This window comes from Calonectris borealis, chromosome 16 (assembly GCF_964195595.1).
Source record: "Calonectris borealis chromosome 16, bCalBor7.hap1.2, whole genome shotgun sequence".
In the NCBI taxonomy this organism is placed as follows: domain Eukaryota; kingdom Metazoa; phylum Chordata; class Aves; order Procellariiformes; family Procellariidae; genus Calonectris; species Calonectris borealis.
The window spans coordinates 18,737,776-18,761,186 of NC_134327.1; the positions used below are offsets into that span (position 1 = coordinate 18,737,776).

A 23,411-nucleotide genomic window follows, 5' to 3' on the forward strand; every position below is an offset into this window, starting at 1 on the left:
GCACTGGAAATCTCACTGCCTGCTCTACTAGGTTTCACGGTGAAGCATTCCTGCATATTTCCTACATTCACCGCCTAGAAGGAGAACTTCTGCTGGCTGCAGAGGTTTTTGTAGATGCCATAGTACAAAGATCCTGGCACGTGCTTGTAGAAACCCTTTCATGTAACTGAAGACGTGAAGAGATTCTAGTGACCTTCGAGTCTGTTGCACAAAGACCACCTTTAGGCTGGGAGGATTCTACTAGAGCCTCTTACAGGCAAAGAGTTGTTCTTAAAAGACTGCTTATGTCTTTCAGCTCAGATTAATAAAGCTTGAAGCTGACATAACAACAATGAGGTCGCAAAGAATGAGCCTTCCTGCAACAGTACCTGCTCATCTTCATCAGAGTTCATCAACAGCTTCCAGTTATTCCTGTTTAACTGCTTTTTTCACTAATTACTCCACTGATGACAGGAAAGCCACCTTCACTTTGCCTGTCTTCCCGATTCTGGCTTGACACCTGCTATTGAGATGCCAGAGCTCACTTCTGAGACACTTTTTACAAAGTAATTGCATGGCTCTCTACTTGGTTTGAGTTTGTCATGAAAATGAAAGGGTGGCATTCACAGAGGCCAATGTGCTGCAAGAAATGGAAAGAAACAATCAGCTGTTTTTGTTTGATTTTTGTATTGTTGCACTGATCATGAACACAGGTAACTGAAACCCCCCATCCCTCAGCCTCTCCCTAGCCTTGGGCAGCCCTGGAAGTGGTAAGCTTTTCAACAATATTCTTTGGCAGAACCTTCCTCTTGCGTAAGAGACAGTGGATTGCAGCTCTTAAAATATAAACTCAAACTTGAAAGTGGACTTTGGTTCAGGCAGCTCACACCAAGGTGGATTTTTTTTGCTCATCACGCTCCAGATCATGCTCCCAGAAGCCAGAACGTTAAACACTTACACAGTGGAGCATACGTTTATGTAAGTTTGTGGGAGTGGCAGCGGAGGAAAAGCCATCATCTTTACAAAGAAACTAGCACAACATTAAGTTCCCAGTTACTTCTGATAGACCTTTATGCTTCTGATACACTTTGAGACAGAGCTGTTTGTGTTTTTGGCTTAAGTGGCATATAGCAGTAGCACGGGAGGGATAATCGAGAAGCCTAAGGCAGCACAGCTACTATTTAAAATATACATACATGCAGGAGGGAGGAAGAAAGCAGTAGGGTAAGAGACCAGAATTAGAAGCTGGCTGGAGCTAGAGAGGCTGACGGGTAAAGCAAATTACTGCGTTCTTGCTGGTTATGGCCAGCATTTTGACCTGCTTGAGAAGGAAAGAAAGGGAAAGCCAGATTCAAGAGAGGATAATCTTCATACCCAGAAGCAAGATAAAACAATAATCAGGGCTGCAAATTTAGCACAATAATTAAAAACTGCTCTTTCTGCGCATTGACTGTGTTTTCAGAGGGAGGAGCAAGTAGCAATTGGGCTAGCAGCCTGGACATCCAGCTTAGTCTGCTGGCTGTTTGTGGGGGTTCTGTACATCAGTTCTTGGCTAGCAATAAACCATTACCCAGTCTACTTCTTGCACAGCTGATAACAAGTCATGACATAAATGGCTTGTCATATGCCAAAGTCTCTCTGTAATCCTGCCCTCTGTTACCAGCAGATAGCCTAGCTCACAGAGGTCAGAATCCTTTTGCTTTCTCTAGTCTAGTATAGCACAGCATCCTGGTTGTGACCCTACTTTATTCCTCAAGAGAAATAAACAATGGAAAACTCCAGCCTCAACAACATTCCAAACCATCACCTTTTCCAAAGGGAAGTGATACAGGATTTCAGCAGAGCTTCAAGTTGAAATTCAATAGCAGACACATCAGAGAACAAAATGCTCGGTGACCAGCTGGCTTCCCAACTGCGAAGGTGCAAGGTGACAACTGAGCACACTCCACATGTTGACAGGCAAGCGTCAAACTGTTCCACCAGACGATCACACAGGTAGCCAAGATACTTGGATGTCCATGCGCCAGTGTGATCATATTATATGTAAGCAACTGCGAGAATATTTCAGGGAACGTACCACAACAGTTACTCATTTAGTGCTTAAATAGTTGCAGCCACACAACGCTATTTTACATATGTTCTCTTGCTAAACAAGCCCCAAGAATGTACTTTAGATAGTCCATGTCTGATTAACTTCTATAAATCCTTCAAAAAACCACAGTAATGCTACTTAAAACACTGACAGAGGACATTAATCTTCCTCCTTAAGAGTGCAAAGTGGGCTGTTTATAAACGGTTATGCAGTGATGTAACAGGACAACATCAGACAGTGCTTGCTTAAAAGGTGTTGCATGGCAGCCAGCAGTCTTAATAGGGGAAAACATGCACTGATGTGGTCGATCAGGAGGGGTGACACACCGCAGTTCGTTAGAACAGTGTTGTCTTCTACTGGACAGGTATGGTGACATATTTAGGAACTAAGCAGCAGCTATGCCTAGAATTGTACACATGACTTATGAAAGCATGCAAGTCATCCTTTAACCACTTTCCAAGCTAAGCTTATTATAACAGATATAATCATTTTCCTTCCAAGACTGAAACAGTAACCTGGATAATATTCTATCCTAAGTGTTTAAGCTACAAACCTTCAATTTAGGGGCAAAGTAATGAGGTAATGTATAGAGTTGCAAAGTGAAACTATATTGTAATCTGCTAGTTGGCAGCAGTTCAAAGGAAGGACAGTCCTTTGCTGCTAATATGTTACCTATCAAGGATATTCACAAGTTCCCCACGCTAAGCAGACCCTACCCAAGGCATTGTGCATGCTCGAGAGAAGAGTTCTGAACTATAAACGGCAAAACTCTCAGTACAAAATACAGAAGTCACTGTAGAAACAAGTGCTGGCCGAGAGGCTCTGTAGGGAACCCCAATCTGTAAATTAAGGGACGAATGCAGCAGATTTAGAACACCCTGGCTGAGACGCCACCATGTCCAGCTCACCCGGAACTGGACTTTCTGTAGCTGTGGTTACCTGCACGCTGTCAGCCAAGACAGTTTGGCACACGAGGAGAGTTCTATGCACTTATCGGAAGCGTAGAAGTGGGGGTATGACTTCTCCACATTAAAGAGCAATGCATGCTCAAGGGGAATTATTACACTATTCTACAAAGAGACTTAAATATTTAAAATATTTGAATATTTAAGTCTATTTACCCTATTGCTGAAGAGCTTAACAGCGTCCCTGTGTTGTACAGAACACCATGGAATGTTGCCCACAAAAAGTCGTTGACCTGAACAGCCCGCCCTTGCTACTGTCCCTTCACACTGCCCAGGGATAAGAGGTGCTTGTCTCAGGAGCAACCTTCAGCAGGATGTCGCATCTCCAAAGCATATCCCCACTGCAGAAGGCCTGAAAAGATTTGTGCAAGTTTTCCAATTTCAGATAACAAAATTCACCAGTGTATCTAGGTTGAACTAGATTACAGATTAATTTATAAAGCAGACATCTACAGCACACAATGAAGTAACAAAATACAGAGGTTTATTGGCAATTGCATGATTTATCATTTGATTTCCATCCCCTTCTGTCCCGGAGAAATGTTCTTATCAATCTTACTCGATGAGTTGAAAACATGGTTTAGATTCCAAAGAAAGAAATGCAAGAAAATGAACAGTTTAACTAATTTAAGGCCTAGCTGGAAGTTGCTGTTTAAAAGACAGGCACTGTAGCCAATGCACATCAGGTACTAAAAGATGCCAAGTCTAAGCTCAGTATTACAGACAGCGCCAATTACACCAGACCCTTCAATGCAGAAAGCAGCCTCTGCATCCTCTTTTCCACAGCCTCTTAAAACCCTGTCAAGTACTGGAAACACTGAAAAAACCTGAAACAGATAGGCGTGTCAGACTCAGCCAGAGGCTAGACAGCACAGACTCAAGAATAGCTGCTAGGAAATACATGTTTGGAAGTAACATAGATCCATTACAAGGTTGCAGTTAGAATCACCGTCTCGTTTTTCCTAGGGGGCCAAATAACAGGGAGCTCCAAATCTATCTGAAAGGTACAAAGGCATTGAAATCCCTACTTTCCATGGCTATTTCTACCCTTAGCACTGCCCCATATAGTTCACTTTCACTCTTTGAAAAGGCAACTAAGTCTTCATCCACCGCTTCTGACGTCAGCGGAACTGGGCAGTCTAGAAGCACTATAATCACAGAGTGTTTTAGCACCTAGCCCAGAGATAGTCCCCTCTAAACAGCAGCAGTTCCGAGGGAACTTGGGCTAGAACAGCAGTGGATATACGCAGATAAGGCCACTTGTTCTTTGGTGTACCTGAACAACTCCTGTTTCGATATGTCAAATTTAAAAAGTCACTATTAAATACATTGAACAGTAAGCACCTAATGTTAACATTCATATATCAAAGCTCTGGATACGATCAGAAAGTCCATTCGGAGAACAAATGATGGCAGCTGCCCTCCCCAACAAATGTTTGTGCAAAACATGCACATCTTCCAAACATGATTTAAGATAGCCAGCACAACCAAAAGGTTTGTATTGCTGAAGTCTTTGTTTCTCCAACTAGGATAGTCTACAGCATGTCTCAGCCAACTACAACTGTGGTTTGGGGAGAATCCATGTAATTCTCCCAACCTTATCAACAAAAATCTGAGGCAAAGGCAAATGTAAGGCTGACCAAAGACAAGAGAATTCACTAACAGAGTCAGCACAGGCAAATAAACAAAAAAAAAAATGCACTGTGGTGAAGACAGTAGAACAGTCCTGGTTTCCGCAGGGTACAAAGTAAAAACCTTTGCAGAAGCGAAGGCATTTCTATACAGGTTGGGTCAAAGCTAGCTGGCTGGACACCTCAGTATATTCTCCGCAGTAATGGTACACTTTAAGTTTCTTCTGTTCAGAGAGTACCATAAAGCTATTGTTTGCACCCACATCTTTACCAGAAAATGTGCAAGCACTCAACCAGGACACTTTAAATAAAAGCCTTCTAGAAGCACCTACATGAAACAGTATGTTGGACTGATATTATCACTTGTCAAAAGCTAGTTGTAGTAATCAGCAGATTACTGAAGGCATCAGAAAGGCCTGAATACTCTGGGGAGGGGAAGACCATAGTATTTGTTAACATATGATGGTTTGTGAGTATAAAAGAAACTTTCAGCACGTTTTGTCCTTGTATCAGCAATCATGTGCTGCAAAGCAAGAAAGGAGAGAGAACCAAAGACTGAAGACACTCAAAACCACGGTAGCACTACTTGTTCCGGCGGAACGTATTTACATTAAAGTGACTGCAAGTCAACTCACACTGTGAAGCTGCATCCGATTGCCTAGAGGAAAGCATAGCCTACCCGCTGTGCTTCAGAATCCTTCAGGTGTGACCTCCAGGTCCCTACCCATTCACAATGTTTCACGTGTTGACTGTATGGGTAAGCCTGACTCCACAAGAGCGTCCTGAGCCACTAGCTAGCTAAGAACCTAACGGTCTGATGAACTCACCACAAAGTAGCACTGATCTTTCACAAAGTTACACTAATGCCCCCCTCTGCCACCCACCCAGGCAGGCCAATACTCACATCTTCCACAGCGTACCCTTTCCCTCCCCAGCCCTCCCTCCCCAAATCATCAGGTTATCCTTCCTACACACCTTAGCATAACCCTCATCCATCTGCCTAAGAACCTATCCACAAACAATAGTCTATAAACTGACCTCGCAACCACAGACAAGAGTTTCTGTGCAGACTCCGTTAGTGAAAGTGAACAGATGACCCTAATAGAACGCAATGCTGGATTTCCCCCCCGGCGGATTAAGAACTTTGTTGTGTGAGCGTGGCCTTGGCCCTAATCGGGGCTCGTGATTGTCTATCTTGGGTTCTGGCTCCTTGCATCGCTCCTCTTTGCCCAGATCTTTTTTCTCGCCTCCATCTTCCACCTGTGGTTTGATGTTTTCTGTAGCTGAGTAAAAAGAAAAGGGATTAGATCAACTTGCTATTCTGTAGTGCACAAAGTGCCTCGTCTTCTGTTGGCTGCATTATTTCCCACATCTCCCACCCATAGCACACTAAGGTTTCTCTATATCTGTTCATTTTTCCTGAAGGAAACAGGTGCTGAGGAAGAATTTCACTTTTTGCAGCAATTCCTCTTTTCCTTCAGCAATCTTTCTAACAAAGATATGTAGGCTAAGCAATATACCTTCAGAATTATTTTGGCAGTTTCAGGCAATTAAGAGATGCAACATATCAATGAATTCTTTCATACTAAGCTTGAAAGCAGCATTCCCATCCTTCTTTAACAATAACTAGCTGAGCAATAATACATTTTGTCAGTCAGCTATTCATTACTTACAGCTACAGAAGGCCAATGTTATACACTTAAAGGAGATGGCAAGGGAGGAAGAAGCAATCTGATAGGATGTTTTTCTGTATATACACACATGGTATCAAGCAAAGTACAAACACACACAGAGTATCAAGACTTATGCCTGTGGAGTTCTCCTCAATAAGAGGAAGAGAAGCATTTCCCTGAAGTGAAGTGGTTAAATTTCTGACTAAGAGAAGGAAAACTTCTCAGTTATATTATCCTAAACACCAGCCTTAGTCTTATATTTTTAAGAGGAAGCATAAGAAACTGTTCCTCAGAGCTTATCTTCTCAAAGAGAACAGAGACAGGAATTTCTCTTGCTGACCTTCTAGCTTCTTTGGTGTTTCATCTTCTTTCAAGACAATGTGATCCTGCAAAGAAACCAAAACCTATCTTAGTATATCATCGTTCTCAAACAGTAACTGTCACAAAATCCTTCAGAAAGTTTTGCTTTGTTTCTGATCTAAGTTTATACATTTATCATGGTAAAAGCCAACAGCTACAGACACTGTGTGCAGCCCTGCATCCCCTCCACCGCTACATAATCCCAAAAGCAGTGGTAGAAGGCAACTCCTATGTTACGTCAAGGTGCACATCTCAGACAATTCATGGAAACACAGATGAAGACGCTACATTAGTTTATTAGAGGCTCAAAACTCGTCTGTGGTGAACAGTTTAGTCCAAAGCTCTGGAATTACCATTCTTGTCAAGCACCCACTACCACCCAGGAGAAGTTGGCATTCACAACTAGAACACAAGCAGCCCTTGAGCACCCTATTTATATTCAGCAATTACTGTCTTCAGTGAGTATCCATAGTGACCCAAACGGTCAGGTAATTAACAGAACCTTTTAAGACCATTTCTCCAACAATCCCAATTGATTGTCAGAAATACACAGCAATACATCAGAAAAGCTTGCATGTTTTCCCACCCATGAAATTCAACTTGCAGTAATTTTTGCAAATATGCTATCACCTTTCCATTCCAGTATTTCCCACAATTCCAATGCTCTAATTAAAGACAGGAATTTCCGAAGTGTTATCCTCCATTTAGTCAGGAATTCACAGGAATTAATGTGTTAAATTTTTAAAAAAGCAACTAAAAAGAATCTGACACCAGCCCGATAAAGAGGTACAGAGGAACAAAACAAAGCCCTTTCCTACACCAACAGCACTACTCCCGACAAAACCTAGCTCCCAGTCTTTTTTTTCTTTCCTCCTTTCTTATGACCCAAATCCCTCAAAATACACTCCAGAGTCTGCATAAGAAGTTAGGCAAAACCACACTATCAGCACCTTCAAATTTAAGGGGAAAAAGGAGAAAAATTGTTAAATTGGACTAATCTTGTCTTCCTAGGGTTCCAGGAAAAATGCTACTACTTTTTCAGCACAAAGAGAGTGTGCTGTGTTTCATGGGATGTTAAGTTTACATGCTATCTGACATGTCAAAAACATTGCCAACATAGAGGCTACTCACTTAATAGTATCTACTCAGAGTAAGGCAGCAGGTTGCAAATCCAAATATAGAGCATTTAAATACAGGAATAAAGTAATTGGCAACGTATCCTCCTTTTTCCCAAAACCAGATTTGGTCATAACTACAAACCTCTCCAACTATTACACATCCCAGCTTTAAGATCAAAAAATAACAACTGATATAGCAAGACACACTTTTGTCTGACATCACAAAATCAAGTGCATGCTGGACCTGACGCTCAAAGCTGATTTTGAGTTAGCTTTTTCACTATTGATCACTTAAGCTTAATCTCCTGCTGAAGTGCTTTCATGTTGAATGTAGATACATATATTTAAGAGAGGTGAAGGGCACAGCCAGGCCACATGAAGATTTATGACTGTAGCTCACTGGTGTTCACAGACTTTCCAGAATTGGCATCGAGATCACCTCTGCCAAACTGCAGAATAAAGAGAAGTATCTTCTCCCTATATAGCTTAAATGCCTCTTGGCTGTGTGCCAAGAGCTCCAGCTGTACCTCACTCTCAAGGAAGACCAAAGGGTTCAGAAGCATTTTCTTCTCTTTTTTTTTTTTTTTGAACACACACCCGCAGCCTAATTAATAGTTTTACTGCAAACTGCAGAGCATGCTGAGATCTGATATACCAAAGATAACAAGCTATCAGAAAGAGACTTTGGGAATAACCGTCTAATTTGAAGTTACCCTATGCATAATTCAGGTCTGTCATCTTAAAAAGAATACAGGCATTGCATTGCGACAAGGCTGTAAGACGACTCGCTGAGCTGCTACCTTCTTGGTTTGACAGCGAAAGAAGTACAAATACCTTAGGCTTGTTTGGGTGTGCTCGCACAACGCTGGTAGATACAGGAGACCCAAAGATATCGCTTGTCTTCCCACCAGGTGGATTCATGCGTGGACGAGGCTGAGCAGAACTAGAATCCTCAAAAATACCACTTTCTTTTCCCCCTGCAAGGCAGTTGTTAGATTTTTTTTTTTTTCTAGATGACTTAATTTTACAACAGTATATTAAAAAAAAAAAAAAAAAGGAATTCAAAGACTTCTAGAACCCTACTGCCTAGAGACTTACTTTTGCTTGCCTGAAGATACTAGTTGAAATCCTTTGTAACAAGAATTCACTAGAGGGTCTTAAATTCACAGCTGTACTCACTGCAGCTAACTGATGACACAGCTCTAGAATAGAAGCAGTTTCCTTTCATCATTTCCTCGACCTCAACTCGGAAAGAATTAGACTTGGATGGTGTGCTAAAAAGTCTGTGAACATGTAGATCACTGAAATACTCATATTCAAAAGTCTGAATAGATGTGTTGTTCAACCCCACTCAATTTATAAAAATGCAACATAAAAAGACAGACAGATCACAGCGTTCCACTTTAGGAATACAAAACCAGTTCTGTGCTGCAATTCAGAGCCCAGTTGCGCTGAAGGAGGTAGCTGCTCTTACCGGGAGGGTTTGTTCTTTTTGGAATGTTTTGAGGTTCTTCTGATGCTCCAAAGATATTGGATGCCATCCGGTGTGGCCTGCTTGAAGCAGAAATTTCTTCTGTACTCCCAAAGAGATTGCTAGAACCTCCTCCAGGGGGCTTCAATACCCTACACATTGCAGAATGAAAGAAGCAAGAAACAAAAGTTTGTTTGAAATTTACAGCGTTCAACATATTTGATGTCCCCTCCCCATTCTCCCTCGTATGTTATGAATATATATTTGAACTTACTTCAGGTAATTCTGCTATGTCCATGAAGTATCTACTTTTCAAGAGCTGTTCTAATGAAATATTCTCAAGTTCAGCACAAATATTGCCAGCCTCCTAGTCACTCAATTTGATCATTATGTTATCTACAATTACTGGGAATGGTCATAACAGTGCCACCAGAACAAACGGCTATGCTATCCCTGGTGTTCCAGAAGCAACAGGAGATTAAGAGAAGACATATGACTCTGGTTAGTATTTTAAAAATAACCATTACAGAATCAGACTTTCTGCTAAATTGCACGCACCAACTTTGCATCTGTGATACAACTGAAACCCATCGACTTTTAAATAAAAGCAGACATTTCATAACTACTAAAAAATTCGCTAGTTTCAACCATCAGTTATCATATTAGCTACTGCAGAGTGTAGAATGGAAAGGTGGAATGCCAAGAAGCCAAATTTTTAGTGGTCAAGCTGCAAATCCATTACAACCAAAGCTCTGCACCAGAGCTGTATCAAACAGATCCTCATAAAAATTGGAGGATACAATAGAAATGGACTTCTTGAAAACCTACCAAAAGTCATGCTTGTTCTTGAGTAATAAGTCCACAGTTAATACCTATGTCTTGCTCAACAGGCTTCAGGTCCTGTCCTGAAAAGGAACTGAACCACCATGTAGTAGTAGAATCAGTGGAATTAATTGGAAAATTAACAGAAAAAGCATGGGAAAGCAATGAATACCTAGGTATCAAAAATAATCTTTACAGTTTTGTCTACTTGACCAATTACCCACAATCTTAGCAGCTGAGCAAAAGTAGTAGGTGAATTATACCTCTTCCAATCTAAACACTTGATCTGGGACCTAAACTAACCTTTACTTTTTACAAGATCTTTATCCCACTCTACCTGAACAGAATTCAAACATCAGTGAATTAATACAACATATCCCCTGCATAGATCTGTGACAGAAGCAAGCCATTTCAGGTTAGATATCTGTCAGGCATAAAAAGAGGTTCCTCTCGGAGCCAAGATCTACTCCAATTTAACGCTAAGATTTAATTTCACAAAAACAGAGATATTTAGCTGCCCTGTCAAAAAATGAGCTTTGTCAGCGTTTCAGATCTCAGGATGCACAAAGCAGTTCTATTCTCTTTGGGAAAAAGGAGAAAAAGTTCCTCTTTTAGCCTGTTGGTAGTTTATATAGTCAGAACCAGCATCAGAGAGACTGCCTTTACTAGCCAATTTCAGTATTTTAATCCGTAGTACAACTGTGGATTTAATGAACCTCTTTAGCTTGAGGGAATAACTAGAATTTCAGAAGCCAGGACAACTGCCTTGTCCACTGCACAGGTAAGGCCATATCTGAGCAGAAGGTTTATTTACAATTTAGTGTCCAACAGACTACAGATCCAACTATGCTACAGGTTTTCCACATATCTTAGAAGATCCAAACCTACTATTAAAACTGACATCGTATAGGCAAATATGTATTTCGATCATTCACAATGGTCCACAAATCATGAGGCAGTTTAAGCATTCAAACTTGGGAGATGGAAGGAAGAGAAAAGGGAACAATCAAAAAAAATACTAGAGGAGTTTGGGAAGAGGCTCCTGTTAAAAAAAGTAGGTCTGCTAGTATCCCTCATATAATTTAAGTGATTTCTGACTTTACCCATTCTTTTCAGCTATTTTTTTAACGCATCTAGTCTTTCTTGAGTTCTAAGTATACTAATCTAAGTATACTATCAAAGAGATTGAAAGGAAGAGAAACGTAGTTTATACAGATGGAGTTTCTTACATTATAGATTCACTCCATTTACCATGCTGTTTTCTTAACACATGCCTACAAGCATAGGAGGGAATAACAAAATAACTACATTCAGATTTTTTTGGTTTAAGAAAAACAACCAGTCATAAGAATCAAATTACTTCTCAGTCCTGCAACTGGATTTAAGATCCATTGTAGAAAAAAATTCTAAAGAAACCCCATTTTAAGATTAAAGGTCTTGATTATTCAGTTAACAAACTTAATTAAGCATCAAAAGAAATCCAACAGTGATTAATCTTATATTGTCCTCCCATTTTCAGCTCAGTATACATACTAAGAAAACCCTACTGTTGCAATGTGCAAGTCAGAGGCATCACTTCAGGTGCTTACCAGACACTTTGAAATCAGCAAATCGCTTACGAGACACTTTGACCTTTTCTGTCAGCATCACCCAAAAGCATGTCTTGACTCTATATACACAAAATGGATTTGCCTCCTCAATTTCAGAAACTTCTAATTGCTAGGAACCCCCCAAATAATCCATAGACTTTCAAGTGACTGCAACAGCAGGTCCATAAAATTCCAACTAACGCGAAGTCAGATAAATAAGTCACTCACAGGAATTACCAAAAATAATGTTGAAGCACAGCAATAAGGTCTTCCAGCTTATGACAGCAAAGAGGACAGGGTTTTGTGCTCCTTTACTTCAGCTAAAAACTGGGGAGAATACAAAACTATTTTCTTGCTGTGTGGCCTCCAGAGCATTGCTGACTTCCTCGTACTCCCGTGTCACCCAGTTCTAGATCAGAGTGAGATGTGCAGGTCTCCCACACCAAGTAAGAAAATAAGATTCAGCCTGTGAATCCTACCAAAGAAAACAGCACGCTAAACTTGATAAGCCAGTGTGAGTTGCTTCAACAGAGTACAAGGAAATTCAACATTTTATAGTAATTTTAGTTTATACTTTATAGTCATTTTAGTTTATGTTGGTATTATACCAGTTTACATAGAGATATTTTTGTGTCTTGTAGCCAGATAAGTTAGATCTTCTTTCTTCCTTTGCAGGGGGGTGGGGGAAGGGAAGGTGTAGTTTTATTCTTTTAAACAGTAATGAAAAAAAAACACCTTTGTTTTCTAAGCAATCTAAATCTGCCTCTTCTCCCTCTCCCCTCCAGCAGACTAGAAGTCTGTCAATTCATCTAGAACAGCTAAATTAAGAACCCTACCCTGTAAGTTTAAAAGCCTCTACTAATTGCTTTGTTCTCTTCTGGCAGGCTTGAAGAATTTTAATTAGTTCTTGTGGTGTTTTTTCCCTACATTCTAACACACTTGAATTTGAAACGCCCTTTCCTCATTAAACCTTGCAGCCCACCTATGGAAGAGGTGCCAAGACTTATCCATTACTTCAAGACACTGGCTATATAAATAAATATTTACTTATTTTTTTAACTCTGCCTGAAAGTTAAACACTGAAGTCCTACTAGTTTTCAGACACTTCTAATAAAGCAGGTAAAATAGGAGAGTTGGACTGTACGTAAGAGACCATCACTAAGATAACTAGCAGAACGCAGGTGTTAAGCTTTGGAACACCAGGCTCTAAAGCAAAGACCAGAAAGTTACTGGGGACACTCCCGCTGTTGGATCAATACAAACTCAACAGCTCGTTAAATAGCTCACTCTTCTTGTAAATGAAGAGAAAGCTTTGTTAAGTCAGTAATGCTCTCAATCTGAAAGCTCTGCAATGTTCTGCAATAACACTGATGGGGAGGAGGGGAACACAAGTATTACATTTCCAAGATGGCTACATTTAACATTTTCAGCTCTATACAGTAGCTGTGAAACTGCTCATATACTAGATGAATTGAGGATATACAAAAGCAATGCATCTTTACAGTGTTGCACCAACAGAATGATACAATTCTGTCCTGCTTTGCTTTCAGAGCAACAGCAACTCTTAGACACGTAATTCCTCATTTTATTTTGGAAAAGCAAAACTTCCTTAAAGATAGAAAGTGTCATTATTCAGGTTTAATAAAATAAAACTAGGCAGTTAATTTGATTCAGCAAACTAGTTGTTCGCTGTATCACTGTACACATTAACTGGATCATTAGAGATACATCTCACTGGACAATTATTTAAGTGGAAGCTTTCATTGAAAATATTTTTAGCATAATTTATTTCTAACAGTAATACCCGGTCTTACAAAGTTCTCAAAATGCAAAGCATTTGTTTATAATTTCCTCGCAAAAATTTTCACATTAGGAAGAGTTATTTTTCCCCACTTCCACAGCTGTTGGTGGTTGCTGGAAGGACTTTGAATTAGGCTCAGTTTTAATTAGAGAAACTTCTACACATCAAGAGCTGCAAAAGGATTTGCGTTATCATCAAATAAAGTTTTGTTTAGGGAATGAATAGAATAAGCTCTGGAAAAAGTGTCCTTAAACAAGTACTTTTTGCTTTTGCCTGCACAGGCCGTATGTCAATATCCACCATCTCAGAGACCACTCTATAAAATCCAATAATGTAACGTATTGCAGTGCTGCAGTATGCATGCTTGCTATGCCGGGTCTGTTTATATAGCTGTGCGTATTGCTACAGTTTGTTCTCAGGCACGATGAAAACACTGCCACAATGCCAGAGAACAAGCTGTAACAAGACCACCTTTGCTTGCTGTTAACTAAAAAGTTATGACGGTCTGACTCTATCCAGAAACCCAGTTTATGAGGTAAACACGGTTTCAAACAGAAGCTTCTCAGAGACTATATTAAGGGTAGAGCATCCTCAGAAGTCTTTTAAAACCAGATCATAGCTTAGAGCAACTGGAATAAAAGGCAAACTTAAAGCACCCTTACACAGTTTCGAAACACTTCCTTCCTTCCCCTTCGAGCACATGATTACCTTGCAGATGGATTAATCACTCCAGCGCCAAGTTATTAGGATATATGCCCTCGTCCAAGAATAACAATATATTTCAACTTCATAAGGCGAAAACAAGATAACATCTGCTTATGCAGGCGTTTGTGTTGGATCCTCTCAAAGCTTCACAGAGCGTAAGCAGGTCCTCCTCCCTCCTTGAGGGGGCACAAACACAGGGAAGGAGGGCCTCCACAGCGCCATGCCTTTCTTCCTACACGGAGCCCCCTCAAGACCCAGACCCGCCTTCTCCAGCTCGGTAACCCCCGGCAGGAGCTCAACGCCCCACCCAGCGGGCCGGGGCCAGGCGCCGAGCGCTGCGGCCCCACGGGGACCGGCGCTGCCCACTCTCTTTCCGCGTGCCCCACGCGTGGCGCCGAGCCCAAGGCGGCAGGCACCGCCGGCGCCATCCCCCAGCCCCTGGGGCGCGGGAGAGGTAAACTGAGGCACAGCAAGGCCACTGGGCAGGCGGCGAGCGCCGCCGCCCCGCGCCGGCCTCCTGCCCCAGAGCCTACCGGAGGGATGGGGGGCGGCGTTCCCGCCCACCGCGGCCGAAAAGGCCGCTCAGTAGGGACCCGCTCCCCTCAGCCGGAGCCCCCCTCTGCCTCCCGCCCCTCAGCGCCGCGCCTCAGACGGAGCATGCCCATCCCCTCTGCTTCCCGGCCCTCAGCCGGAGCCTGCACCTCTCCCTCACCCCGAACAAAGCCCCGCCGCGGGCTCTGCGCTGCCGCACGGCTCTTCCCGTTTCTCCCTTCACCCCCGCACCGCCAATCCACCCCCGCTGCGCCACCTGGAGCTGGGCTTGGCCGAGTCGGCCTCGGGGCCCTGGAACATGGTGGCGGACGGCGGCTCGGCTCCACAGCCCCGCGCGCGGCGCTCCTCCTCGGCTGCCGGGACCGCAGGTAGCGCCGGCGGGCCCGCCCTGCCCTACCGTTGGTTGACCCACCTGTCCATCACGTCGAGCAGCCTATCGAACGCAGCCCGCCCTCTCGATATCCCGCCTGTCCGGTGAGCCTCGCAGAGGGAGGGAAGCTTGAAAAGGGCCCGCGTCGTCATTAATCCTGGCCGTCTCTCATTGGTAAGACCGAACGTCCGTCGGAGGGAACGGCAGGGCCGTTGGCTGAGAGGCGGAGCGGCGGGAGGGCATTTAAAGGGCCAGGTAGGGCAGTGGCAGCCCGACGGTAAGCGGCCGGCAGAGGGGTGCGGCTTTCGCAGCGCGCCTGGTCGCCTTCTCCGTGCGGGGGCGCGACCCGGCTGCAGCCGCCCGCTCCCGAGGGCGGGCTCCGGAGCGTGAAGTCCCTTCCCCAGGACGAGCCCAGCCGGCCCGGCCTCTCGGGCGAAGGCGGCCGCTTTTGCGCACTGCGGGGTGGCGCCCCGTGGCAAACGGCCGCGACAGCCCGGGAGGGATCGGCTCCGGTCCGTGCTTCAGCCGTGCAGCCAGGCCCCTGCGGGCCTTATATGGGCATTCCACCCAAAAACGTCACTGTAAAGCGAAAATCAGGAGGAAGACCATCATAAGGAATAACCTGAGAGACAGCTTTATAACTTGATGACTTCAGCGTGGCGTCTGCGGGGAACCTCTGAAGCTTCACCCGGGTTGGTCAGAGAGGAGGGGGTTGCACCTCAGTCCCGGGAAGTGCCGCAGGTGGGGAGGCCACACGGTGATCGACCCCAGCGCCTAACCTGACGGCAAACAACCCACCCGCTGCAGTTCACCTCCTTCCCTGCCGCAGGAAATGGTGTCCATGCAGCGCTCGCCGCTCTGCAGGCTGCAGCCGAAGCAGCATTGGGCAACCGCCGCGTGAAAGCCATCGGTTTCCTGGAGAATCTGGGCATGGAGGAGCTGGTACTGCTACACTTGAGGAACGGGTGCTTGCAGGAGCTGGTACAGTTACAGTCAAGGAGCCAGCACTTGCATGGCCTTTTTAACCAAACATTTTTGATTGATAGTAAGATTACAAGTTAACATTTTCAGCTGAAGATTTTATTTAATGGCTTCACAGCTTTCCATATGCCAAGAAGTAAATTTAGAGGCAGCTGTATTGCTGCTTTTGTCTTGAAGGATTAAACAAACCCCCAACACACTAAAAATATGTACTCTAGCTGCAGCATCTTGCTTTGTTTCATTTCTTGCTTTGCTAATCGTTCTTTACTTCCAACTCATTCCTTCTGTTTTTACAGTGTTAAGTTTTGGTCATTAAGGGCAAAGTTAGATGATCTGAGAGACAAGAAAGTGATAGGATTCAGTACCAGCTTTGACATAAGGTGGAGGAGAACTGAAGGACTCTCTTAGCTGTGAGCCTTTGTCACAGCACAGAGGAGGTGAGAAGCTGCACCAAAAGAGCTCCAACTTGGTCATATAGTCTAGTTTTTTCAGTACACAGGTGGTAGAGATGCGTCCTCACTCTCTGGATGGAAAGGAAGCATCAAAGAATATTACTCATAAGGTTTTTGTTGAGCTTTTTAAAAGGTTCTTAATTTCTTATCGTCTAGTTTAACAACACTTTTGCACTTTCTCAATGCAACCTGCTCCCTTGCCTGACTAGTCCCCAGGGTGGAAAAGTTTTTCTGGTAGGGGCTATATAAAACATGATGGCCTGAATACAACCTCTACAACTAAGTTCCTGCTTATCTGAAGCTGTGAAGGAAAAAAAATAATCACCAAGATACACAATACCCTTTTTATCGTACCCCTTTGCATGGTGGTTTTTTTTTTGTGTTGGTGTTTTTTTTTTTCCTTTCTTTCCTTTGTTACTGGTCACCATTGACCCATTTCTGACACTCAGTTAGCGGATACTACTGGGAATGGAAGCTGTAAAGCAAAAAAACCACACCCAACCAAAACCTTCTCTTGCTATGGTGCAAATCACGAAAATTCTGGGATGGGAGATGTCAATGGAATTTATGCCACTGATTTCACTGAAACCAGAATTTCACCTTGGAAGGCTTGGCCTTACAGACAAATTTTTAGCATGCCCCGCCCCCCCCGGCCATTATTATGTAAATAAAGGTTAAATGGAAAAATCTGATAGCGCATGAATGGCAAGTAACACACTGGACATAAGTTAGACCAAGTATTAGTATGTATTTATGCACAAGAATAAAAACAGCTTTACAAGTTGAATTGGAAATTTAAACAGAGGAAGTTTAACAGCTTTTGTATATTATATTAAATAACCAAAACACCTTTTTCCAAAATTGGTAAAGAATAAATAATATAATTTACAATATGGTACAAAAAATAATCAGTAAGGACAGGCATTCTGCTTTATACATACACTATATAGGTATATTTATAATCTATAAAACAAATTCACATCTCAAACAAGCCAGAAACCTTAGATGATATGGCTTAACTATTATTAAAAGAAACAGCATTAAATTTTGCTGCCAGAACCATAAGCTCTAAAGCAGTTATCATGTTTCAATAATTAATGATAACTTATTGCCGTAGTGCTTGCCAAGGTTTCACTTAGTTAACATTTACAAATTGCTGTGAAATTAAGAGATTCAAAGGTTTGAAAAGGTTAAAAAAAAGTGCAGTACTTTCCTTATAAATGCATCCGAAGTCTGAGTGTAAAAAACAAAACGCAACTTAATTTCCACTCTGGGATCTGCAGAGTCAGTAAATGAGATGTCTTTATAGATTAGATTTGATCCAAGCCATTTAATTAAATTTAGAAATATAAAGAGGGGTGTCAAGAAAAGGCTTAACAATGCCATATTAAAAACAATTAGTATTCCTATGCTTAGTAGATTTAGTGATAAATGATAAAATGAATTGTGTGGGTAATCAGGATGCAACACCCAGCAGAAAACCCAGTTAGTGCACACATGCACACACGGGCAGATCTAATTCTTAGGATGTAGTACTGCTTTTCACCCGACTATGATGACAACAAATACTGAATTTTCTGCCATTCACCTTGCTGAACTACTCGGAACTTCCTTATTATATATAGTCACTAAACCAACACGGGGAAAGCTTAAAGCAATTAATACTAGAACTGGAGGTTGTTAGTGTCCATTTGTCCTCTCCAACCACCTTACAGTGCCCCAAGAAGCTATTAAGCTAACAAAGTCACATTTACCTCAAAAACAATCCTGCGTGCATTTCAGTATAACTTGCTTCAATGTTTGCTTAGGATAGGCTGACATTGTTACACATATGGATTTTGTTACTTCTGTTGGGAAAGCTGAGATAATTAAAATTGAAAGAGTTTTGTGTTTTACAAAAAAAAAAATACATACACACACATAAGCATACATATATGTATGTGTGTGTTAGTGTATATATATGTGTGTGTGTGCGTGCGTATTTCCCTCCCCCCCCGCCCATTTTTCGCTTAGCAGTCTTAGGCACAAACTGATGATGATTAGTATTGTAAAGCACATCCACCTAAAATCTAGAACTGGTGGAATCACAGGTGTGTTTAAGTGACCTTTCATGTAATAAGGATGACAAATTCTGCATCAATTCAAAATTACCACAATGATCTAAGTTATTTTCAAATTTTTCCCTGATACGACTGACTTGTCCTGAAAGGGCTTTATTATTAAACTGCAGTTCGCAAAGCATTAAATTTCTGAAACCAAATTCTATTTTGTAACAACAACTTTTAAGAGGCTGATGCCAAACGCATTTCTAACCACAAAATTCTGAGTGCTGAACTGACCTCTGTCATTTGCAATTTGTTATTACTTGGTGGTCCAAGTCTACTTGCAAAGGTTCAGGGTATTAACGTTTTCTGATCTCATGGCATCATTAAAAATAGCCACTATGCTGACTTCATTCTGCAATTCTGGTACTCCCCTATGGCAACTGAATGGGCTGAGAAAGGGCAGCTTGACAGGTCCCTGTATCAGACCCCAGAAAGTCTTCACAGATCTTGAAGAAGTGCTCTGCCATGTAGGTGCAGCCACACTGACACTTATTCTAGGCAACCTAAGAGTCAAAACACTCCATTACCAGCATGGGTAAAGATGATGAAATGTTTGTCACAAGCTACGTAAATACACTGGAGACCATCAGGCTGGACTTTCAATATTCAGAAGTTTAAGAATGAGAGTTCAGATTATTTTTTTATACAGTACTTGATTAGAATGTCATCTCCTCCCGCATGTCCGGTAATCCACCGCCACAGTAGGAGCCCTCTACTTTTGTCCTGCAAGTCTAAAGCGTTTTTGGAGGTACAGCATTTAGGATAATCAGCATTACTGATATACGAAGCCAAAACCAAGAGGAAACAATCTGGGAAAGACTGAACCAAAATACAGCTCAACTCTAAGTGAAACTTAAAAGTTTTAGACGGAATGACTCTTGAGATTAATGGGTATCCTCTCCATACCAAGGGTGAATGCTCAGAACGATACACTCCTCAGCATTCATTTTTCTGACAGCCTTCAACTGCTTATCTTCTAGGTTTACATGATAATTGCATCAGAATTCTCAAACAAGGCTCTGTAAGAACAATGGAAGAGAAATAATGACAGAAGGACTTAATATCCCACACGACAAGCAGTTAGAATAGGACTTTAGCCCACAGGTATGAAATTCTCCATTCTTCTAGTCATGATTGTTTTCTTGCTAGTAATACAAGTTTGCCTCCCTGTCGGGAACATCCAATTGTACTAATGCTGTTTTTACACATCTGTATGGTTCCTATGTCAGAGGAGAATGTAGCAACCTAATATGTGGGGTCTTGGAATGTCATCCGAATCTCACTACTTTTTAAATGAAATCAGGAAGGTTGCTCTGGGCCACACAAAAGGTGCATCAGAAAACTTGTTACATTTTCTCTGAATGACAGAAAGCATAAGGCAAACTATATAGCGGTTAAAAAAATAATCTACATAAAAGCAGGGTAAAGTAACTGGGAAAACAGCAAATCCAATCAGTGCATCATGAGCAAGGTTACAAGAACAAACTCCCAGTCAAATGCCTTGTAAAAGTAGCTAAAGGCAGGTAGAACTACATCCACCAAGTATAGTGCAAGTTGGGAAAATGAACCCCTGATAATAGCCTAAGAGATGGAGACGTTTTGTTTATTTATTAATAATAGAAAGTTGAGGTTTATATAGGACTAGCCCCTTGGATAAGTTCAGAGCTACTTAAAATAGCCAAGGGACATCCTCCTACTGAAGAAGCAGACAAGTGCTTAAAAAAGGGGCACAATAAAGGTATTCTCTCTCATGACTGGTAGGAAAGGAAATAGGAAAAGTCTCCTGAGTTATAAAGTAGAATTGACGGACAACCAGCTGTAGAGAAAGTAACTTTATATTCCTTTGAACCTGCTGGTATCAGGACCCGGGTCTTGCAAATATTAAAACATTAACATTAAATGCATAGGGATTTAGTAGAGGGAGTACCAGATCCACTAGTGCCTGGGAGTGACTATAATGAAAAATGATGCCCTGAGGTACTACAGAGCACCTGGAATTCACAGAACACGGAGGAAATAAGGAAGGACTAAGGATTAAGCTAGGACTTGACACCTCTCCTCTTCATGACACAAAACAGATCTCAACAACTTTAGCGTTAACATATTATTTGTTTCTATACATTACAATATTCTTTCCTATTTCCTCTCCCAAGTAAATCCTTAGTTTTTGTGAAGAAAGATGGCAATATATACAGGTTTCCAGCAAAGCCAAGACTAATTATGACAAAGCTTTCATAGTGATTCCAGTAAGCTCTTTTGCAGTGTTTCCTGACTTAAAAAGCAACCGTTCTTCAGGGAAAGCAAAAAAGCACTCTCCCACTCATGGGATGAACTGTGCAATGTGATGAAGAATCTCAAAGGTGGAGAACATGAGTGCAGTCAGGATGATGATGATTGTGACATGTGATGGGGTTTGAAAATAGAGGAAACTCCCAAAGGATCCATCCAATCTGGGAGTAGGGTGAATGAGAGCTCCCCTACAAAACAAGAAAGCAGGTACATACCCCTGCTGGAATGGTCGAACAACAAAACATAGCCAAAGAAACAGAATGGTCTATAAAAACGAAGCATTGTAGAGTCGCAGCGCCTTTGAAGAGAGTGCAAGAAACTTCAGTTTGACTGATTGATAAAAAGAGTGCCAACTAGGACGTGTCAAGATGCAAAATGGTTCCTACACCCACCCCCACCCTTCATCCTCCACAACTTCAATGTGGATCCCAAATCATGGCATTTTGATTACTACGCAAAAAATAATTCACGTAGGGGAGCTTCTGGCAATACCCTTCCCTGCTTGAGCTTCTTGCTCAGGCCATTCCAAAGTACAAGTCCAGGACTGTCCCATAAACCTGCCATCACGTATCACTGATGCAGGGGACACAGCATGTCTTGTAATACTATTCCATGTTTTGTTGTTCCCAGTATATTGCACATTCCAGGACTTGCAAGTACTTCTTCAGACCTTTGAAGACAATGCTTCTCTTCTAGAAACAAGCACACAATACAGGGACAACTGAGCCTCGGCTGCTTCTCTACAACCTGCCCTTGCCATGATCCAGCGCTGCAAGCTCCAACTTTAGCCGAACAGTCTACACCAGCCTGCTGGTCTCATACACTCACTGTGAGAGATCCCCAATGGGAGGACCACCACCTCCTCCATCAAACAGAATTTCCCTGCGGGTTGGCTCAGGTATTGACAGTTCCTGGGCAAGGTCATTAAAACGAGATATGTAATCTATGCTGTTTTCATTCATCATGCAAGCCAGCTGGGAATCCACCACCTAGAAGAGACATGAGAGAAAAGAAGAGCTACATGTCAGTGGAAGTTTCACAGAATTACAGAATTGTTTAGGTTGGAAGGCACATCTTGAGATCATTTTGTCCAACCACCCTGCTCAAGTAAGATCAGCTAAAACAGGTTGCCCTGGACCTTGTCTGGCCATTGAACTACCTCCATGAGTAGAGACTCCACAACCTCTCTGGGCAACCTGTTTCAGTGTTTGACCACCCTCACATTAAAAAGGTTTTCTTTTGTTCAGGTGGAATTTTATGTGTTTCAGTTTGTCCCCCTGCCTCTTGTCCTGAGAAGAGTTTGGCTCCCTCATCTTCGTTCCCAGCCCTCTCCTCCTATGAAAGATACACTTATCTCACTTATCTGAGTTAGAGAATAGCTCTTGTCCATGGCTAAATGGAAGCCTCTAAAAAAACCAAACCTATAGTCTCAATGGGCCTTGCCTGCCTATCCTTAATTCAGCATTAAGGTGCACTAGTAGATGTACAAAAACTCTAGATATTACCTCTAACATAATAACCACATTTGTAGATAAAACTTGATTCTGCAGGACACTTAATAAAAGGTCTTTCAAAATTCTCCCATTATTAAAGCCATTTTTAAATTATACTTGCTTCCTCTGAAGACTCCCACACAAACCCACAACAGCTGCTCTGGTGTGCCTAAAATGGTGGCTTACCCCATTTTCTTCTGAAGGCAGTTTCCAAGATCAAGGGCTGCAATGTCACTTAAAATCCACAAAAATTATCATATATTCCTTTAATTAACACACACCTTGACAGATTCTCACCACCAAGTAAGCAGAATCTTCATATTTATGCCAGGAAGTGGAGCTGTGTGTGGAGTCTGAAGCTGCCAAGGGCACATTAAAACAGCATGAGCTTGCTGCAGCTTCTGGTTACAAGGTCTGTACGGAACCTCCTTATCCAAATCCAAAGGGCAATGCAGGAACGACATTTTCCCTCCATCAGGGCAAGCCCCCACAAAGTTACAATGTACATGATCTTACACTGAGTCAACGACTGTAAACTATAGGATAATTAAGATTGGAAAGGACCTGAAGAGGTCTATAGTTCAACCTCCTGCTCCAAGCAGGGTCACCTAGGAGGACAGATGAGCTTACTCAGGGCTTTATCCATGTTAGTCATAAAAAGCTCTTAAGACAGACACTGCACAACATCTCTAGGCAACCTGTTCCCCTACCTGACTGTCCTCAGGGTGAAAAAGTTTTTCTTCATATGTAGTCAGAACCCTTCTCAATTCAGCTTTTGCCTGTTCCTCCGACCATGCATCACCACTCTGTGAAGGGCCTGGCTACATCTTCTTGATGACCTCCCTGCAAGTACTGGCAGGCAGTTAGGTCCCTCCCACCCTCAAGCCTTCTCCAGGTTGAACAAGCCCAGTACCATCATCCTTTCCTCACAGGCAGGTGCTTCAGCCCCCTGATCATCTTGGT

At 42.4% G+C, this 23,411-nt stretch overlaps 2 protein-coding genes across 11 annotated transcripts in view; both read right to left on the reverse strand.

Annotated features, from left to right (window-relative positions):
- Positions 1 to 359: 359 nt before the first annotated feature.
- On the reverse strand, positions 360 to 15,384 carry JPT2 (Jupiter microtubule associated homolog 2). 3 transcript variants are annotated; one of them, XR_012676180.1, is made up of 6 exons: positions 15,171 to 15,384; positions 9,293 to 9,441; positions 8,653 to 8,795; positions 6,681 to 6,726; positions 5,706 to 5,950; positions 360 to 619 (listed from the first exon to the last, which is right to left on the reverse strand). XR_012676180.1 is itself a non-coding variant. In XM_075165723.1 (5 exons), exons 1-5 carry the CDS (start codon positions 15,278 to 15,280, stop codon positions 5,766 to 5,768), a joined length of 633 nt encoding a protein of 210 aa, XP_075021824.1. In that variant the 5' UTR covers positions 15,281 to 15,384; the 3' UTR covers positions 3,499 to 5,765. The 3 variants fall into 3 exon arrangements, 2 of the variants coding, with proteins under 2 accessions (XP_075021824.1, XP_075021825.1); XM_075165723.1 differs by lacking the exon at positions 360 to 619 and having other exon boundaries at positions 3,499 to 5,950; XM_075165724.1 differs by lacking the exons at positions 360 to 619; positions 15,171 to 15,384 and adding an exon at positions 15,015 to 15,133 and having other exon boundaries at positions 3,499 to 5,950.
- Positions 15,385 to 17,142: 1,758 nt separating this feature from the next.
- The window catches only part of CRAMP1 (cramped chromatin regulator 1), a 50,539-nt gene continuing 44,270 nt past the window's right edge, over positions 17,143 to 23,411 (reverse strand). For 4 of the 8 annotated variants that reach the window (XM_075165712.1, XM_075165713.1, XM_075165711.1 and 1 more), the window contains exon 21: positions 17,146 to 21,944. In XM_075165712.1, the coding sequence (XP_075021813.1) occupies positions 21,780 to 21,944 (165 nt within the window). In that variant the 3' untranslated portion in view covers positions 17,146 to 21,779. Of the gene's footprint in view, positions 21,945 to 23,411 lie in introns of all 8 variants that reach the window. The other 4 variants (XM_075165714.1, XM_075165716.1, XM_075165715.1 and 1 more) reach the window with 2 other exon arrangements.

What these genes read in the sequence shown, in the direction of transcription:
- JPT2 (XM_075165723.1), bottom strand. Translation starts at nt 15,280, where the DNA reads ATGACGACGCGGGCCCTTTTCAAGCTTCCCTCCCTCTGCGAGGCTCAC. An exon ending in AAAAAGAACAAACCCTCCCG is followed by an intron (nt 8,796 to 9,292) that starts GTAAGAGCAGCT and finishes ACTGCCTTGCAG; the next exon opens with GGGGAAAAGAAAGTGGTATT. An exon ending in AACACCAAAGAAGCTAGAAG is followed by an intron (nt 5,951 to 6,680) that starts GTCAGCAAGAGA and finishes CTTTTTACTCAG; the next exon opens with CTACAGAAAACATCAAACCA.